Raw genomic sequence first — 18,174 nt, 5'->3', positions numbered from 1 at the left:
CAGGGTAGTGAAGATATTAAGTGGCATGGAATTAAAATCATGTGTTTCATTTACCAAAATACACCCGGCAGGAGGGAACTGGTCTAGCGGTCAACAACCTAGAACAATTAGAAAGATGCATTAATGTGTGGACTCTAAGGTCTTGTTATAAAGCATGCAAGTGTTACCTAACCAAAGTCGGAGTGCCTGGTGCTGCGAAAGGCCAAGGTTCAAAATGGGCAGTTTGGAGTTAGGAAAGATTTAGTGATGGAGACGGTGCCTACCAAGGGAATGGAAGAACTAATGGTCCCCCGGATCCATCTCACTCACTGGACCAGGCTTTCTAAGGGGCCGGGGGAACAGGTAGTGGACGTGCTGGTGGGCAAGGTTTAATCGGAGGACCTTGAGACTTGGCCACTACGGTAAAGCGATGTCAATGGCAAATCTTTGTAGACAACAGACCCTTGGCTTCTGAAAGGGTTCGGGCGTTCCAGTTTCAATGATGTCCTGGTCCTTTTGTTCCTTTGGGGGAAGGGGGTACGAGACTTTGGTTTCTGGTGCAGCGGGAGGTCCAAGTTCTCTCCTTTGCTCATTCTTCAGCTGCATGACTTGTGGTTTGGGTTTGTTGTCTCTGAAACGCAACTCAGTCTATTATTAAGCAGGACAAGGCCATTGTGAGCCGTTACACAAGGCCTGGGAAGAATATTGAGCATCATTTAAAGTTAAACTTGCACATTTTAGAGATGAAATGACTGTGATTCACATAAGAACACAGTTCTAGATGATAATTAGGGCTCAGCCCTAAATCTGCATCTTCTGACCCCAAATCCAGTTCTCTGAAGCATGCTCTGTTATCTCATTTTTTAAGTATGGAAGAAGTCGGTATGACATTAGATTCATAAGGACAGAAATTACTCTCTTACAGAGTATTGGCATCCATAAATTACTCTTTTCTATCAACCTCAGCCACTTTTCTGTGATGGGTAATTCTGACGAAAAGATCAGGGCTCTTCTCTTAATTGTCATTCTTAATTTTTTAAAGTATGGTGTTGAGTTTTGGGGATGAGGTGTATATGGCAAGAAGACATTCTAGATTTGGGACCTCAATCAACTCTCTTCCCTGTAGGTTTCCATCATTGCTGTGAATGAGGGCCTTCAAGTTAGGACTGATCCTGGTTTCCCAGTGAGGACTAGAGGCTGAAATTCAGTTTGTTTTGAAAATCAGGAACCAAGTGCTCCCAGCCCGATTGTGTGTCTGCTGTTTGTATGATGGGAAGGGCCATTTTATCTCAATGCTAAAATCACACAGAGAATGTGATGATGTTTGAATTTCTTAGACTTAAAGGGCTAGTCTGTGAAACTGGAGCACAGAGAGAAGAAAGAGGATATTTTCTTTAGAAGTTTATTCTTTTGTGTTATGCCTACCTTTCTTAGACTAAATCAGGGAAAACCAACATGGCATTTTAATTTGTAATGAAATAAACAGGGTTAGGATTCTGCTTTGCTTACTGCTTCATAGAATTGAAAACATATGGAGAACATTTAAAAGATGAAATGAAAAAGGAAGTTGTTATCTGTTGCACATGGGAAGTGATTTTAAATTTAGGAATTATTGAGTCATTCTTGAGCTGAATTTGAGTCAATTCTGTTAGATTAAACAGCCATTATCTGTGTTCTGGAGATGTTAGAGTTTAACCCAGTGGTTCTCAACCTGTAGGTTGTGACCCCTTTGGGGGTCAAACGACCCTTTCAGAGGGGTCGCCTAAGACCATCGGAAAACACATATATAATTACATAATGTTTTTGTGATTAATCACTATGCTTTAATTATGTTCAATTTGTAACAATGAAAATACATCCTGCATATCAGATATTTACATGACGATTCATAACAGTAGCAAAATTACAGTTATGAAGTAACAACGAAAATAATTTGATGGTTGGGGGTCACCACAACATGAGGAACTGTATTAAAGGGTCTCGGCATTAGGAAGGTTGAGAACCACTGGCTTAACCCAATTCTCCCTTGCAGTTTGTGTTAAATGCTGTGTTCTTGCATAATCAAGAACTCTGAGGATGATTAACAGCCTAAAATGGAAGGAAGCAAGTCTTAAAGAGTAGCTGTAACGGAACCCAGGTTTGGCTGCCTGAAGCAACAAAAGCCAAACTCATGAGCTGGTGCTGGTAAGAAGGAAAGGAGATTATTCAAGTTGCTGGTGACTTGAGAAGATGTGTAGACTCCTGTCCTCAAAAATCTATCTTCACATCTCAGTGCAGGCAGAGGTTTTTATAGGGAGGGAGAGGGAAAGCAGAACAAAGAGATCAGGTGGAGGGACTGTGGGCATGCAGGCAGTGTCCTTGAGCTGGCCATCTGGTTTTTGTCGGTGAATTCCTGTGTCTCGGCCGTCTGTGCCAGCCAGGGACTTGAAGGTCAGGCGGCTCCTTAGGTTCACACAGGAACTGAAGTTGCTGGATTGTGATATATACTAAAAAAACTTAACATGCAAGCTCTAGTTTTGAGAGAGAAAAACCAGGTTGGAGTAACAAGCTGGTTTTAACATTTACTAAGATTAATATGGGTAGTTTTATATAAATAAGTATGGCATATTCATTCCCTGTTGCATAGTAACCTTTTAACATTTTAGTCAGCATCACTAATAGGCAAGGCAGTATTTCTGGGGCTGTAAAACCCAACACAAACTTTCTTTTTCTCCCTGTTTCTCCGTAACTCTTCATTGAAAATGCTCCTAGTTTAATTCTATTAATTATATCATGTCTTCCTGCTTTCCTGGGGGCATGTGATAATGGTATAATTTTTTTTCTTACTATTATAGATAAGACTGGTGCTTTGAATTAACATGTCAGAAGTATTTTAATTCATTTGGGTAGATGTACTCACTTTAATTACTTCTCTGGATTTGCTACAGTTCTAATAAAAATTTTTTAAGGAGCCCTGACCGATTTGGCTCAGTGGATAGAGCATCGGCCTGCGGACTCAAGGGTCCCAGGTTCGATTCCTGTCAAGGGCATGTACCTTGGTTGCGGGCACATCCCCAGTGGGGAGTGTGCAGGAGGCAGCTGATCGATGTTTCTCTGTCATCGATGTTTCTAATTCTCTATCCCTCTCCCTTCCTCTCTGTAAAAAAATCAATAAAATATATTTAAAAAAATTTTTTTAAGGAAAATATATGACATAAAATTGTATATTAATAATATTTCCTGAATGTTATTTGAAGATTGGAATTTTTGGTCAAAGCAAATGTGTTAGCAAAATACTAGCATGGGCTGAACTGTTTGGATGTGGTATAGAGTCAGTGGGAATGAAAACAATATTTACAATAAGCTGCTTTAAGTTTGTTTTTTTAAAAAACAATTCTCCCACATTATGAAAACTATTGGGAGAGTCTCTGAGTAAAGTAATGTTTCTATTTTTTGGGGGATCAATCTGTCCTACTTATTTTGCTGCTAGTCTTAGTTTAAATAAATTGAGTTAGTTTAGGTAAAGCTTTTCTTCTAAAGAGTTTAAACTGCATCATCCATTTTCCTTCTTACCCAGTGTTTCTAAATGAGACAATGGAGGGAGGAAGAACTGTTTGTACTTAGTAATGAGGGACATTTGGTTGAAGATGATTATTGTGAACTCTGAAGTTGGACAGCAAGTGGAGAAAGGAAAATTCTTTTGGAGTTTTGGTGGTATCCTCTACATCAGTGGTTCTCAACCTTCCTGATGCCACGACCCTTTAATACAGTTCCTCGTGTTGTGGTGACCCCCAATTTCATTGTTACAAATTGAACATAATTAAAGCATAGTGATTAATCACAAAAACAATATGTAATTATATATGTGTTTTCTGATGGTCTTAGGTGACCCCTGTGAAAGGGTCGTTGGACCCCCAAAGGGGTCGCGACCCACAGGTTGAGAACCGCTGCTCTACATTATAGTCTTTGAGCTGGTAGTTAGCTAAATCCTTTTATTTCCTTTTCAAAAAAAAGTATTAGGCCAGGTATTTATTTAATTACAACATTAATCTTGATCCCTAGTGAATTTCACTCACTTAGTATTGGCCTATTTTGTTCTCCTAGCCAGCAGAAACCATTTTCCGCCTTCGTTTGTTTCCACTTCGTTCTCTTCGTCATCAGGACGGTCTGTCTGCACATTGTCCGCGTGGGGTGTGAGAGCCTGGCAAGCCCCATTTGTCACTGAGAGTTTCTGACCACTTGAGCCCACTTGTCTTTTTCTCTCAACTTTTTGAAATCTGCTTTTCTTCCAAGATCTGGATCCATTTCTATGTATGTCCAGGATTCAGTTCCTGGTCTCTTGCAAATTTCAATTTTACCTTGTCACTTTCTCTCAGGGTACCCATCATTTCTGCTTTACCAAGCAGTTATCCTCATTGGTTGTAAGTCCGGAATCATGGTTTCTGTCTCACGGTTTCATTCTGAGAGATAGAACTTGTCAGAGGACAATAGAGGATTTATCAGCAGAATATCATGAATAGAAGGTGTTCCAAAATTAGTGTCTCTCATAATAGCACTGTCTTATTTCTGAGCCGACTTTATCATTTCTATAAAAATATGTTACCTGCCTCTTTAGTTTAGTGAGCACTCTGATTCTATAGTCATTAGTGTGATATTCTTTCTTCTTTGAAATCACTTTAAATACACTTTCTCACATTTCTGCCCTAGGTCGTGGCTTCCCGGACGTGTGCCTAATTCCTTGTCCTTTCACATACGTGGGCAGCTTATTTTCACTGCACGTGGTGCAATGTCTGTGGGCCTCAGATCCAGGCAATCAGGTTTCAGTAACGATTGTGCCATCATAATTACCATCATTTTTAAGGCTGCAGATTCTTTTTTTAAAAAAAATATATTTTATTGATTTTTTTTTTTTTTTACAGAGAGGAAGGGAGAGGGATAGAGAGTTAGAAACATCAATGAGAAAGAAACATTGATCAGCTGCCACCTGCACACTCCCAAATGGGGATGTGCCCACAACCAAGGTACAGGCCCTTGACTGGAATCGAACCTGGGACCCTTCAGTCCGCAGGCCGACGCTCTATCCACTGAGCCAAACCAGTTAGGGCAGGCTTCAGATTCTTTAATAGCCATTCGTCTTTTCAGTCCCTGTGCCTTCCCATGTAGACTCTAAGACCACATGCATGTGCTCCAAGTCTTTTTAGCTTTCATGCCATCTTCTCCTATGTTTTGTACCAGTCTCTCATTTCTTAGCACGAAGCTTAAGAAGATAGGGACTTTTCTGCTTTTTTGTATTAATGAAAATTTTTTCTTTTTCTTTGGGTTTTGGGGAAGGATGCCCTGCATGCTGACTTACCTTTTCTCCATGTTTTCTTCATCTTACCTGTTCTCTGGCTTAAACTGACATCCAGAGCACCTCGGCATCCAGCGTATACCTGGTTCTGTTATTGCTCATTGCCTTCCTCTTCCATTTTTCTAGGCTTCAGCTTTTGCTAATGTGGGTTGGCGTTTCATAGGATTACAGACATTATTGCTGCTGCTTGTCTGCTTTTTTTATTTCTTGGCCAAAAATGAATGTTCATTCTGATCCTTTTTTTTTAAATCCTCACCTGAGAATATGTTTATTGATTTTAGAGAGAGAGGAAGAAGAAAGAGAGAGGGAGAGAGATACGGACCCATTGCCTCCCATATGCTCCCCCAACCGGGCATTGAACCTGCAACCTTTTGGTGTATGAGACGATGCTCCAACCAACTGAACAAACCAGCCAGGGTCATTCTAAACCTTGTTGAAAGTTAACATGACTCAGGGAAAATGTCTGCCATGTGATTCCTGCCTCCTTCCCTCTCCCACAGCCCTCACTTTGCATCATGAAACATCCGGGTTTGCAGGTTCACAGCCTTCTCCACTAGCAGCCTCCACGGTCGGGCCGTTTCTGTGGCTGTAACGGATGGAGGTTGTCACTAAAAAAATAAAAAAATAAATAAAAATAAGGAAGTTATTGCCTGGCAGCTCCTCTGTTCCTTTGCCTGAGATATAAATAGTACTTGCCAAGTAAAAACAAAAACATTGTCACCCAAGGATGAATTCTGATCTCTCTCCGAGCTTTATTATACAACTTTTCAGAATTATAAAGTAGGATGCGTGCAGGGCAGAGAAAGCAACCTTGGAAAAGAGAGTTCAAATCAATAATAATTAACATTTCCTAGCCTCAATTTTCCTGCTAATGACTGAAGACAAGTACTAATTAGAGAAGCCTCAAGTGTCTGGATTTTTTAGATGGACCAGATGGTGCCACGTAAGAACTATGCACAGCGCCCAGGAGAAGTCTGGGTGGTTCCTAGCTACCTTGCTTCCAACTTGACCTTGTCTGAGGACACCTGCGCATGCCCATTGCTTTGCACTGAGGTCTCTTCTTTGTTCCTTCTCTATCTCACCCACTTGTGACTTTAGGAGGTGTGTCTCTGCCATCCTTTGTGAGTGCTCTTACACACTTTTATTATTGCTTTTTCCTTAACAAGTGCATTTTATTCATTTTTTCTTTTCAGATTTCTTTGACTCTTATGTTATTGCCTGATCTCACTAGATGCCCCCCCACCCAACACACACACACACACACACACACACACACACACACACACACACGCTAGTTCTTTCTCGTGATCACACAAAACCAGCCCAGAAGCCTCAGCCCCTTCAGTGGGTAGCATTGAGATGGACCTGCCTCTTCAGTTTTTTAAAAACTCTTTTCACAGGTTGTCTGAAAACATGTTTTCTCCTGTTGGTTTGTACTTCACATTCTTTTCTTCCTTTGCTATGGAAGTCAGCCAACCAACTCGGAGAAAGCATTGATTTCTGTATAGAAATTCTCCATACTGTTGAGGGTAGATGAAGGTTGAACAGATGCTGCACACGCACTTGACCGTGTGCAAATCATCCTAACAGGAGATTTGCCCGATGGGGTGTTACCCAGTGCTGGGGTGTTACCCGATGCGCGCTTTTCATCTGAGTGGTTTTACCAGTGTCTTCCACTCCTTCGCTGGGAAAGTCGTGATGCAGCTACTCTCAGTGAAGAAACTTTGTCTTAATTTGGGGTTGTTGTTTTTGTCGAAACTTTCTTTGGTGGAACCAGAGGAGAATAGTGATTGCTTGCCATCAGCATTTGTGGTGTCAGTGAGAAGTACTAGTTTCTGTCCCTTCCCCTTGTATTTCTTGCCCCTGCTGAAGCGTCACGTCAGGGAGAACAGTTAGGGAGCTGCTGTAATAATGCCAGCAAGAGGCAGAAGCCCCGAGCTTTGGCAAGAGTGTTAGACATGGGGAATAACTCACATTATTTTTTAAAAAATGGAAGCAAAAAGGATTTCTGAATACATTTCAAAGTGTTGTAAGTGCTTCAGAATTTAGAAACCACCGTTTTTCTTAGCATTGCTGTTTTCTTTTTCACATGTGCTAGTTGGTACTTATTTAACTAATTAAGAAATATATCACATTTCTCACTTACGTACTTTCTCGTTTTGGAAATTACTTGATGTCTATTGCATATTTTAAAAAAAGAACATTGTAGGTTTCCTTCATTATAAAAGTAGAAGGGAAACAAAAATAACTTGTACTATCACCCGGAGATGACAATTATTAGTATTTCAGTGTATTCCCTTTCAGTCTTTGGTAGGTATAGAAATAATTTACACATAGGACCAAAGAGCCAACATTGAATTATGAGCTGTCATTAACTATTCATTATGTGGATGCACCAGATATATTTTACATTTGTCCTATCATTAACCATTTAGGTTGTTTCCAACTCCTTCATATTTTAGCAAATGCTGTGGTAAATATCTTCACGAATAGGAGGTCTTCATGCTTATCCCCAGGATAATGGATTCGTGTACACGTGCATTTTTAAAGTCAGGACTGTCTTCGAAGAGTTGAATGGAATAAGTAAAGGTGGGAATGAGTCCTAATGACTGAGAGTTCCGTGGGTGGAGGAGGTGGCAGTGCTCAGCTTCCCTGCCTGCCCCCCTTCCACCACCTGGTCACCAGCTGGGGAGGAAATGCCGGAGCATGGAGAGGTTCAGAGCACAGTGCTGGGGTCCCCTTGCCTCCCCCTGAATCATTCTCAGGTGAACGTTGGTGCACATCTGTACCCACTATTTCAGTTTAGATGCCCTCATGTTTCCTGACTCTTCCTGGGAGATTTGTTTGATTTGGGTCAAGATCCGTCTGTCTATCAAAGAAGATAGCTTTTGCCCTCCATGTCTTGTTTCTTCCCAGCTGTTGGGCAGCAGGTACACCATCACTAAAATGCCTCTTGTAATCCCTGGTATAGGATTTTGCCCACCAACCTGTGTGTGTGTCTGTGTCTGTGTGTGTGTGTGTGTGTGTGTGTGTATTATTACATTGTGTATACAACCCAAGTTGGAAGTGAAGATGCATATACTTCATTTTTTTTTAATAAAAAGGGTTCATTTTAAGCTTTCACTATTTAATTAAAATTTCTTTTTCTCTTTGTATAGGTTGAAGAAATTGTGGATGTTGGATCCTTTGCCCCAGAAGACATCCATATTCCTAAGATTTATGTACATCGCCTTATAAAGGGAGAAAAGTATGAGAAAAGAATTGAGGTAGTTGACTTAGCTTCACTGTCAGTATTTCCGGGTCTGATTATCAGAGACGTGTGTCCCTGGGTTCATTCCAGATAAGAGGGAATTAAAGCCTCGCAGGAAGCCTCGCTCTGGGTCTTAGTATGAGCTTCTCATGTACCCATCATGAAGGGACATGTCACCTGTGTTGTTGTCCAGCCCAACAGTGCCCGGTATTGACCATCTGTAGCAGAATGTGTACCAAGATGCATAAGTGTCTGGGGATCAGCAACAGAATAAACATGTATTGGGGGTATCAGGGAGTCAGAGATAGGCTATATCCTTTGGATGACAAAAAAAAAAAAAGGCATTCTGCGATCCAAAACTGATGTCAGCTGGCTAGGGAGAAATGATGGAACATTTGCAAATAGGAACCAGGGCCTGTGTTAGGAGATTCAGCTTTGGAAATACTTTCCTGGCTGGTTGCTGGATATGCCTGAGCCCTGTGATGTGCTGGTAGCAAAACCAGTCCCGACTCTGCAGGTGGAAATAGGCTGTTGAGAGAGCAACACCTGGTGAACACACACTGGCAGCCCTGCAGAAGCAGAGCCCAAGTCTGTTCCTGTTCCCTTCGTTCCGGCTCAGTGCCCAAGCTCTGGAGGAGAGTGCAGTTGTTGGAGCCTTGGGAGGTGGCAGTAGCAGCAGTCAGTGTGACAGGAGCAGGAGGACTAATTGCTTCAAAGAGGCAGAGCAAGTAGACCTTGCCCTTCAAATAAATCTAACCTCAATCCCTTATTTTCTAAAGAATTATTTGTGCCCTGGCCAGGTGACTCAATTGGTTGGAGTGTTGTCCTGTGCACCAAAAGGTTGTGGGTTCGATTTCTGGTCAGGGCACATTTCTGGTTTGATCCCTGGCTGGGGTGCATATGGGAGGCAACCAATTGATGTTTCTCTCTCACATCAATGTTTCTCTTGTTCTCTCTCTCCCTTCCTCTCTAAAAAAAAATCAATAAGCATATCCTTGGGTGAGGATTAAAAAAAATTATTTCTGGGTATTCTCTTTTTAACTCTGTTATTTTGCAGATTGGCCTCATAGTAGTAGTAGGAGAGAGTTCAATTTTTTTCTAGTAAACTTTTGTGCTTTACAGTGATAAAAATCCAAGGTGTACCTCAATTATGACTAATTTATTTCTGTTTATCTTAAAGCGTTTATCAACCCGGAAACAGGAAGATGTAAAAGCCAAATCTGGAAAACCTGGAGATAATGTGAGGGAGCGCATCATCAAGCGGGCAGCTCTTGAATTTGAGGATGGCATGTATGGTATCCTTTATCTTTGTGGGACTGGCAAAGACGAGGCCCTCCTTTTCCCATGTTCTTCAGGCTACCAGGCCTGCTGCACAGCGATTTTTTTATAGTCCTTTGTAACTTTTAAAGCGGTTGATCAGTTTTTACAAAGTGTGGCATATAATCTACAGATATCAAGATATATGAAGTTGGCCTGCCCGAGTATCTTAGTTGGTTAAAGTGTCGTCCTGATATGCCAAGGTTGCGAGTTCGATCCCCAGTCAGGGCACACACAAGAAGCAACCAATGAATGCATAAAGTGGAACAATAAATTGATATCTCTGTCTCTCTCCCAAACCAATAAATAAAAATTTAAAAAAGGGAAGGATATATGAAATTGGAATTATAGTCCATTTGCCTTCTTGAACAAAATGGTGACCAAAAATTTGTTCAGCTATTTTCTCATATACTATAGACTTCAGTGCAATTTAGCATTTGGCTAAATGTTATTGGGATTGGAGCTTACCCAAGATGAGGGTTTTAAACCCCAAAAGTACTAGTTATAGCCAGTGCTATTGGCTTTCTCTGTATTCTGACATTTGCATACTCGTTGAAACATAATATTCCAACTTTTTAAAAAAATTTATTTTTCAATTACAGTTTACATTCAGTATTATTTTATATTATTTTCAGGTGTACAGCATAGTGGTTAGATAATCATATACTTTATGAAGTGTTTCCCTCTGATATTTCCAGTACCTACCTGGCACCATGCATAGTGATTCCAATATTATTGGCTATATTCCCTATGCTGGACTTCATATCCCTGTGCCTATTTTGTAACAACCAATTTGTACTTCTTGATCCCTTTGCCTTTTTCACCCAGTCCCCTAGCCCCTTCCCAGCTGGCACCATCACTGTGTTCTTTGTGTCTATGAGTCTGCTTCTATTTTGTTTATTCATTTATTTTGTTTGTTTGATTCCACATATAAGTGAATCATACGGTGTTTGTCTTTCTCTGTAAGATCCAACTTCTTAACAGGCCCTTGTTTCCTCTGACAAAGGTCTCCTGGATATCCTTTTTTATGTCTGATGTTTTATAAGGATGTTCAGTAAATGACTCAAATTCTGTTTTAAGTACTTTCTCTAATTTTTTTTTTAAATGTATTTTTTGTTGATTTTTTACAGAGAGGAAGGGAGAGAGATAGAGAGTTAGAAACATCGATGAGAGAGAAACATCGATCAGCTGCCTCCTGCACATCTCCTGGGGATGTGCCCGCAACCCAGGTACATGCCCTTGACTGGAATCGAACCCGGGACCTTCAGTCCACAGGCCGACGCTCTATCCACTGAGCCAAACCGGTTTCGGCTAATTTTTTTTTTTTTGATGCATTTTAATTATGTGTCTGGGCATGGGCCTGTTTGGGTTCTTCTTACTTGGGGTTCTCTGTGCCTCCTGAACTTGTGTGATTTTTTCCTTTACCAGGTTAGAGAAGTTTTCTGCCATTATTTCTTCAAACACATTCTCTATTCCTTTCTCCCTTTCTGCATCTTCTGGCACACCAACTATTCTAATATTGTTACATTTCACGTTGTCCCACAGCTCCCTTAAGCTGTCCTCCTGTTTTTTCATTATTTTTTTCTTTTTGGTTCTCTGATTGGTTTTTTTCAACCCTGTCTTCAATCCTTAGCTTCCTCACTGCTGTGTGTTCCTTCCAATGTGTTTATTTATTTGTGTTATGGCATTATTTATTTCCAACTGTTCTTTTTTCATAATTTCTGAATATTTTTTCTTGCTGTTAAGCATCTTTACCATCATTACTCTGAACCCTGTTTCAGATAAATTTCTTATCTTCATTTCATTTATTTCTTCTGGAGAATTTTCTTGTTTTTTCATTTGGGGGTTGCTGCTTTGTCTCCTCATTTTGGCTGTCTGTTTGGATTTCTGATTATGTATTAGGTAGATCCTCTATACCTCTCAATCTCTAGTACAGGACAGTGTCAAACACTATTTCTGACTAGTTAGAACAGGCAAAGACTCAAAGCCTCCAGGCACCGCTTCTGCCTACAGACTGATAGGATCCCCCACCCAGGTAATGTCCTAGGGAGTGGCAAGAGTTTTTTCAACAGGGCCGGGCAGTTGCTTCTGCCTGGAGGCTAGTAGTTATTTTTAGTCTCTTAAGTGGCCTCATGGCAAGGTGTTTTCCAATAGGGTGCATCAACTGTCTTTCCCCTAGGCAAGGCCTTCTATATAGCAAATGTCTGTGTGGGAAAGATGTCTGCTGTGTGAGGGAATGGCTCAGCCTAGGGAACTTGGGGTGTCTGCCTTCTGAGCTCTAACCTCCGAGTTCCCAATCCTGGCTTCTGCTTACACAGCTCCAGTCCACTCTGCCCTCCCTCTGCCAGAGCACAAGATGGGTGACTCTTATGAAGAAAATAAGACATTTTTTTGGGGGGGAGACCATCAGCCTGACTCTGTACCTAGTTAATTAGTATCCCTAATGCACATTCCTGTTAGCCTATCGTCTAGTCACTGCCCCTTCCTTAATTATCTGGTCTTGCCAGACCTGTTTACCTAAATACTCACATTTTACAGAGGCCATAAACCATGAACAATACACAATTCTTGGAGGGGGTTATCAGTACTGGCACCAGGCCAGGCCTTTAGGTGTGGTCTCACGGCACCCATCCCAACACATGGGGCTTTTTGCAAAGCCCGAGAAAGGTCCAGAAGTCTGATCCTTATTTGGGAGACAAAGAAACCAAAGGGTATAAAGAGAAAGCTTCCTCTATATTGGTTTGCTCAGGATTTGGAAACAGGCTCCCCTGAGTCACAGTACTAGTACATCTGGAAATAAATGTTTTTTTTCTGTATCTCCAAGTACTCCTGTGTGTGTATTTTCCAGTTGCCTGGTAAATTCTGTAATAGCTCTACAGGGGATTTTGTGCATTGGCCCTTTGAGAGGGTGCCTGATTTTTCAGCTGTCACTCCCTGGCAGACAGCAACCCAGCTGCTTTTCACAGGGAGATGTTATATGGGTACCCTTCTCAGTTCTGGTGCTCTCTGCTGCGGGGCCCAGCTTGGGGATTAGATCCCAGAGTTCTCAGTGGCAACCCCCCACAGCTGAGATATCTCTCTGGAATTTCACTTGCCGCCTATGGGCACCCGGCCAGCCCTTTCGCGCCTCCGCCCTCTACCCCTCTTACGGCCTCCACTTTCAGTCCTCAGGTATCAGGGTTCTCTCCTGTGAGTCTTCTGTTGGTGATTCAGGAAGTTTTTCTGTATTTTAATTGTAATTCCAGTTTGTTCTTGGGAGTATGTCCGTGCTGCATCCACCTACTCTGCTGCCATTTTTAATCTTTTAAGTATTTTCTCAAAAAAGAGATAGGAAGAGGTAATTAGTACAATGAGTGTTTGGATTTTGACTGCATTTAAATAACAATGAGTGTTTACCACTCTCGAGCAGTAGTGGACAGCATAGTCAGCAGTTCTGGGCAGCATATCTTTTTTATCCCTCTTTTTAAAATTAAATTTATTGGGGTGACATTAGTTAATAAAATTATATAGGTTTGAATTGTACAAGTGTATAATACATCATCTGTATATTGCATTGTGTGTTTACCACCCAAAGTCCAATCTCCTTCCGTCACCATATATTCGACCCTTTTACCCTTTACCACCCTCCCTCTTCTTCCCCTTTGGTAACCACAATACTGTTGTCTGTGTCTGTGAGTTTTTGTCTACATATCGCTGACCTGTTCAGACTTCTGGTATTGAGAGGCAAAACTGAACCCAAACCATTTGGTACGTATTAGGATTTATCCTATTTTGATGTCTAAGGAAGAAGATTCAACACCCTCAGTTACTGTTTGATGCCTTAACCTAGCTACGTTTAAAAATATATATATTTTATTGATTATTTACAGAGAGGAAGGAAAAGGGATAGAGAGTTAGAAACATTGATCAGCTGCCTCCTGCACACTCCCTACTGGGGATGTGCCCACAACCAAGGTACATGCCCTTGACCGGAATTGAACCTGAGACCCTTTAGTCCATAGGCTGACACTCTATCCACTGAGCCAAACTGGTCAGGGCCCAGTTAATTTAAAAAAATATATATATATTTTATTGATTTTTCACAGAGAGGATGGGAGAGGGATAGAGAGTTAGAAACATTGATGAGAGAGAAACATCGATCAGCTGCCTCCTGCACACCCCTGACTGGGGATGTGCCCACAACCCAGGTACATGCCCTTCACCGCAATCGAATCTGGGACCTTTCAGTCTGCAGGCCGACGCTCTATCCACTGAGCCAAACTAGTTAGGGCTACTTTTTATATGGTCTCAATGGTTTTCCCTGAAACTTATGCCCCCTTTCCCCTTTGTGTTTTAGGGAAGACTCAGTCACCAGTGGATGTTATCTCAGTGACCCAAAGGATATGAAACACTTTCATGCTGACATTTTGGTATTGTCAGAAAATTTTTTAAATTTAGAAATGGTAGCCCTTTTTAAGAATGTTAAGTCATCCTTATTTTTAGTTGGAGTTTTGAAAAGTCAAAATTGCTTTTAAACAAAGGTCAATCCACGTTTAATAGTACTATATCAGTCACATGTCATAATACATCGGTCCAAATTTGCTGAGCATGTTAATGCAAACAGAATGTCTTACAGTGAAAATGACCTCTTGGCTGGTCTTCTAAAGCCACCGCTTTGATATATTTATGGGAAAGCATATCAGTGTTATTGAAAAAGCTGTCATTAATTAGTGATTTTACTTTATTTTATTTTTTTTTTATTACAAAAGTGCCTAGAGGGTGATTGGAGAATGTGTTCAGTAATTACATTCAGAGCAAGGGCCTTTAAAGAAGGCTTCCCTTCGGGTTGATGTATGTGGAAGATTTATGGCATAAATCTCTCTACCTTTTCCACGTTCTACCTTAACATCTTCTTTTCCAGCTAATTTGGGCATAGGAATCCCACTTCTGGCCAGCAACTTTATCAGCCCAAATATGACTATCCATCTGCAGAGTGAAAATGGAATCCTGGGTTTGGTAAGATAGACATTAAAGTTTTCTTCATGCAGTCTTTTTTCCTCACTGCTCATCTTTTTTTTTTTTTTAATTTATCTTTATTGGTGAAAGTATTACATCTGTACCCTTCCCCCCACCCCATTGACCCCCTGCCTGGCCCCCTGCCCCCTGGCCTTCATCGTTGTCTGTGTCCATGAGTTATGCATATTTGCATACAAGTTTTTTTGGTTGATCTCTTCCTACCCACTCACCCACCCCTGCCTTCCCTCTGAGATTCTGCAGTCTGTTCCATGTTTCTTTGTATTTATGCAGTCTTGATGGAGAACTAGCTATTCCATGTAGGTAAATCTTCTAATAACTGAGAATTGTTAGCTTAAAGTTCCCAGCCTTCCTTTTCTATTTGTATATCATCACAATAAAATATTTAATTTTCCCATACAGTGGTGGCCATTGTGAGTATGTAGTGTTATATTTGCTCCAGTAGATGTTTCCTGACTATGCAAGTTTTTTCACTGCTCCTCCTTTATCAGGTGATGGGTTTCCATCTCCCCTGGTGCCTGCTTCAGAGGACTTCCAGTTTGCTCTTTAGTTAACTACTTTTAACCCTTGTGTGGCTGGATAAGAATGAAGGTTAACAAGTTTCTGTGAAATAAAATTCAGTAAGGCTCCGAGTGAAAACAGGAGAGTAAGGTTTCTATTTAGGGCAGGGACATTTTTTTTTTTTTGACAGTTGATTAATTAAAAAAAGTCTTAGCAATTCTTCTCATCAATTTGTTTTAAGGTCCTGTTGTCCCAAAGGGTAGAATTTTCTTTTCCTCAGAATTAACCTTGCAGGTGAGCTCAGCATTCTCAGAGAATTTGACCACAGTTTTTCCTCAGTATTATAATGAAAAAAAGAAGCACATTTGCTGCCTGAATGACATTTTTAATTTAATTATTAACTATGGCAGAGATTATTTATAATTTGCCAATTTGTAATATTTCTAATCTTTATTGTTCCTCAGTGGATTATAACTGTTAATGCAATAAATATTATATATGTAAAATGTATACCCTTATTTATATTATAAATAATGATTATAAGCATAGAGTCGATACTGGTTGATTGAGGCAATAATCATGACCATTTTCAAAGACAAAAATGATATGTGTTTGGATGAAATCAGATTCGTATTGAAATCAGAGATTTAGGCCCTGGCTGGTTTGGCTCAGTTAGTGGAGTGTTGGCCCTTGGACTGAAGGTTTGCATGTTTGATTTTGGTCAAGGGCATGTACCTTGGTTGCAGGCTCCATCCCCGGCCCTGATCTGGGCACTTATAGGAGGCAACCAATCATTGTTTCTCTCTCTCTGTCTCTCCCCCTCCCTCCCACTCTCTCTAAAATCAATGGATAAATATCCTCTGGTGAGGATTAACAAACAAACAAACAATACAACAAAAAAGAAGACGTGTATTGTTTGGGTACCTTAGGGATTATCTAGACTGACCAGTTCCCTCAGTTTGAAATAAGGGAAATAAGTTTACGTGAATTACCCAGGGTCAGTGTTTAAAAGGAAATTTACATAGGTCTAAACATTAGTTACCACTTCAATTCACTTAAAAAATAAAATTTTGGTCCTTAGAAAGTCTGTTAAAATTTTACAGCCAATATGTCTCATTCTTGGTTCTATCAAGAATGCAGCCATTTAGTTTATATTTGCTAAGAGGAAGGTTTATGAATAACATTGCTGCATAGTAGGCCGTGAATACTTTTTGTTTTATTGTCATATATTTCTAAAAATTTAATATTACTTTCAAACTTTTATCATATTTAGAAAATATTTTTCATTTACCCAGTCACGATTATTAGTGTAGGAAAGATTATGAGAAACACATAGTCTAGGGAAGACTATGAGAAAGAATGTGAGAAACACAGCCATACAAATACCAGAATTATCTTTTGAAGATGCACCTCAAGTCTTCTGAAGACGATTTCCTGGAGTTTTTAGAGACGTTGTTATATTACAGTATTGGTGTTCAGTTCAGTGAGAAACTTCTGTTACTAATTGACATTGACTCATTTGTTTCATTTGGCAGGGTCCATATCCCTTCGAAAATGAAGTCGATGCAGATCTAATCAATGCAGGTAAACTCACTCATTACGAGTTTCCCAGTGTTTTCCTTGCTGTTGATTTAGTTCTATTCCAGATACCAGCGAGTTGAGCTTGTTTCTTTGTCTTTTCTTAGAGAGTAGTCACTGTATTTTTCATTGAGGAGGGGAGATGAACTTTCCAAGCCCCATTGTTGCCTGACTTCTTGTCAGAGGACTGTTATTAGGGAGACAAAGCTCAAGGTAAAATTCTAGGTGGAGCTACATCCCCTGGTGAGAGCTCTGGTGGTTTAATCGGTCAGGGTCCCGGCTATAAATGGGGCTATTGAGGAGCCTTAAGGGAGGGACAGTCGACAAGTGTGTGGACAGGATTAGGGAAACCAGGAAAGGATGGTAAGATACCATGGTACAGGAAGTTACTATTATTACCCCTAGGCAGGCCTTAAGGGGCAGCTGTCAGAGAGGGTCAGTCACCTAACAGGAACTATAGCCTTTGGTATGAAGAATTCGGATTGCTTAAACAAAACTCTTGCTGAATATATATATATAATTGCTGGCAATTTTCAAATATATATATATGAAAAACTGCAACAAAGGTTAGGAAACATAGGCAAGGACATCTCCCAGAAAGAACAAAAATACAGAAAAGGGAAGGAACACCGGCAGGTTGAGGGTGAGGTGGGTCTCCTCCACTGGGTCTCCTGCTTGAGCCTCCCCTTGGATAATTCCAGGTTGAAATAGCTCTGCACTCTCATGATGAGAAGAGTGTGGGTGTGGATCCATAGGGGCAAAAAGAAAAGATCTGGTGCATGGAGGTTGCTGTTATAGGAGCCACTTCCTGTCCGCTAGTCCTCATCAGAGTCCGAGAGCATCCTTCAGAGGTTCAAGGGTGGTGCTTAAGGGAGTGTCTGCCACTAAGTATGACCCAGTGATATGAGTAATATATAGAGTTTCTTTGAATTTGGGACTCTAGTCTTGTCAGCTCCTTGTTCCCACACTCAGATGGTTTACCTCTTATTGTGAGCTCTTTGTGCAACTAGAACCTAGAGTCCATGCATTAGCAACCTAGTGCAGGTTGGAGGCCCTGGCCAGCGTCACTGCCCATGCTGGGGGCACCACTGCTGCCTCTGTGTTGGGGCCGATGATTATCCTTAGCATGGTACTGCCCATGAGAAGATAATTTTTATGCGATTCTTAGCCTGCTTGTCTGTTCCCTTCTTTTACTCCTATTCACTCT

At 40.8% G+C, this 18,174-nt stretch overlaps 1 protein-coding gene across 1 annotated transcript in view; it reads left to right on the top strand.

Annotated features, from left to right (window-relative positions):
• Window positions 1–18,174, top strand: part of OXCT1 (3-oxoacid CoA-transferase 1) — a 116,914-nt gene that overhangs the window by 49,632 nt on the left and 49,108 nt on the right. The window contains exons 8-11 of the mRNA XM_015571001.1: window positions 8,467–8,574; window positions 9,739–9,853; window positions 14,776–14,870; window positions 16,925–16,973. Of these exons, the coding sequence (XP_015426487.1) occupies window positions 8,467–8,574; window positions 9,739–9,853; window positions 14,776–14,870; window positions 16,925–16,973 (367 nt within the window). The remainder of the gene's footprint in view (window positions 1–8,466; window positions 8,575–9,738; window positions 9,854–14,775; window positions 14,871–16,924; window positions 16,974–18,174) is intronic.

Source organism: Myotis davidii, unplaced genomic scaffold, assembly GCF_000327345.1.
Source record: "Myotis davidii unplaced genomic scaffold, ASM32734v1 scaffold348, whole genome shotgun sequence".
NCBI classification, from domain to species: domain Eukaryota; kingdom Metazoa; phylum Chordata; class Mammalia; order Chiroptera; family Vespertilionidae; genus Myotis; species Myotis davidii.
This window is presented reverse-complemented; position numbering and strand designations above follow the sequence as displayed.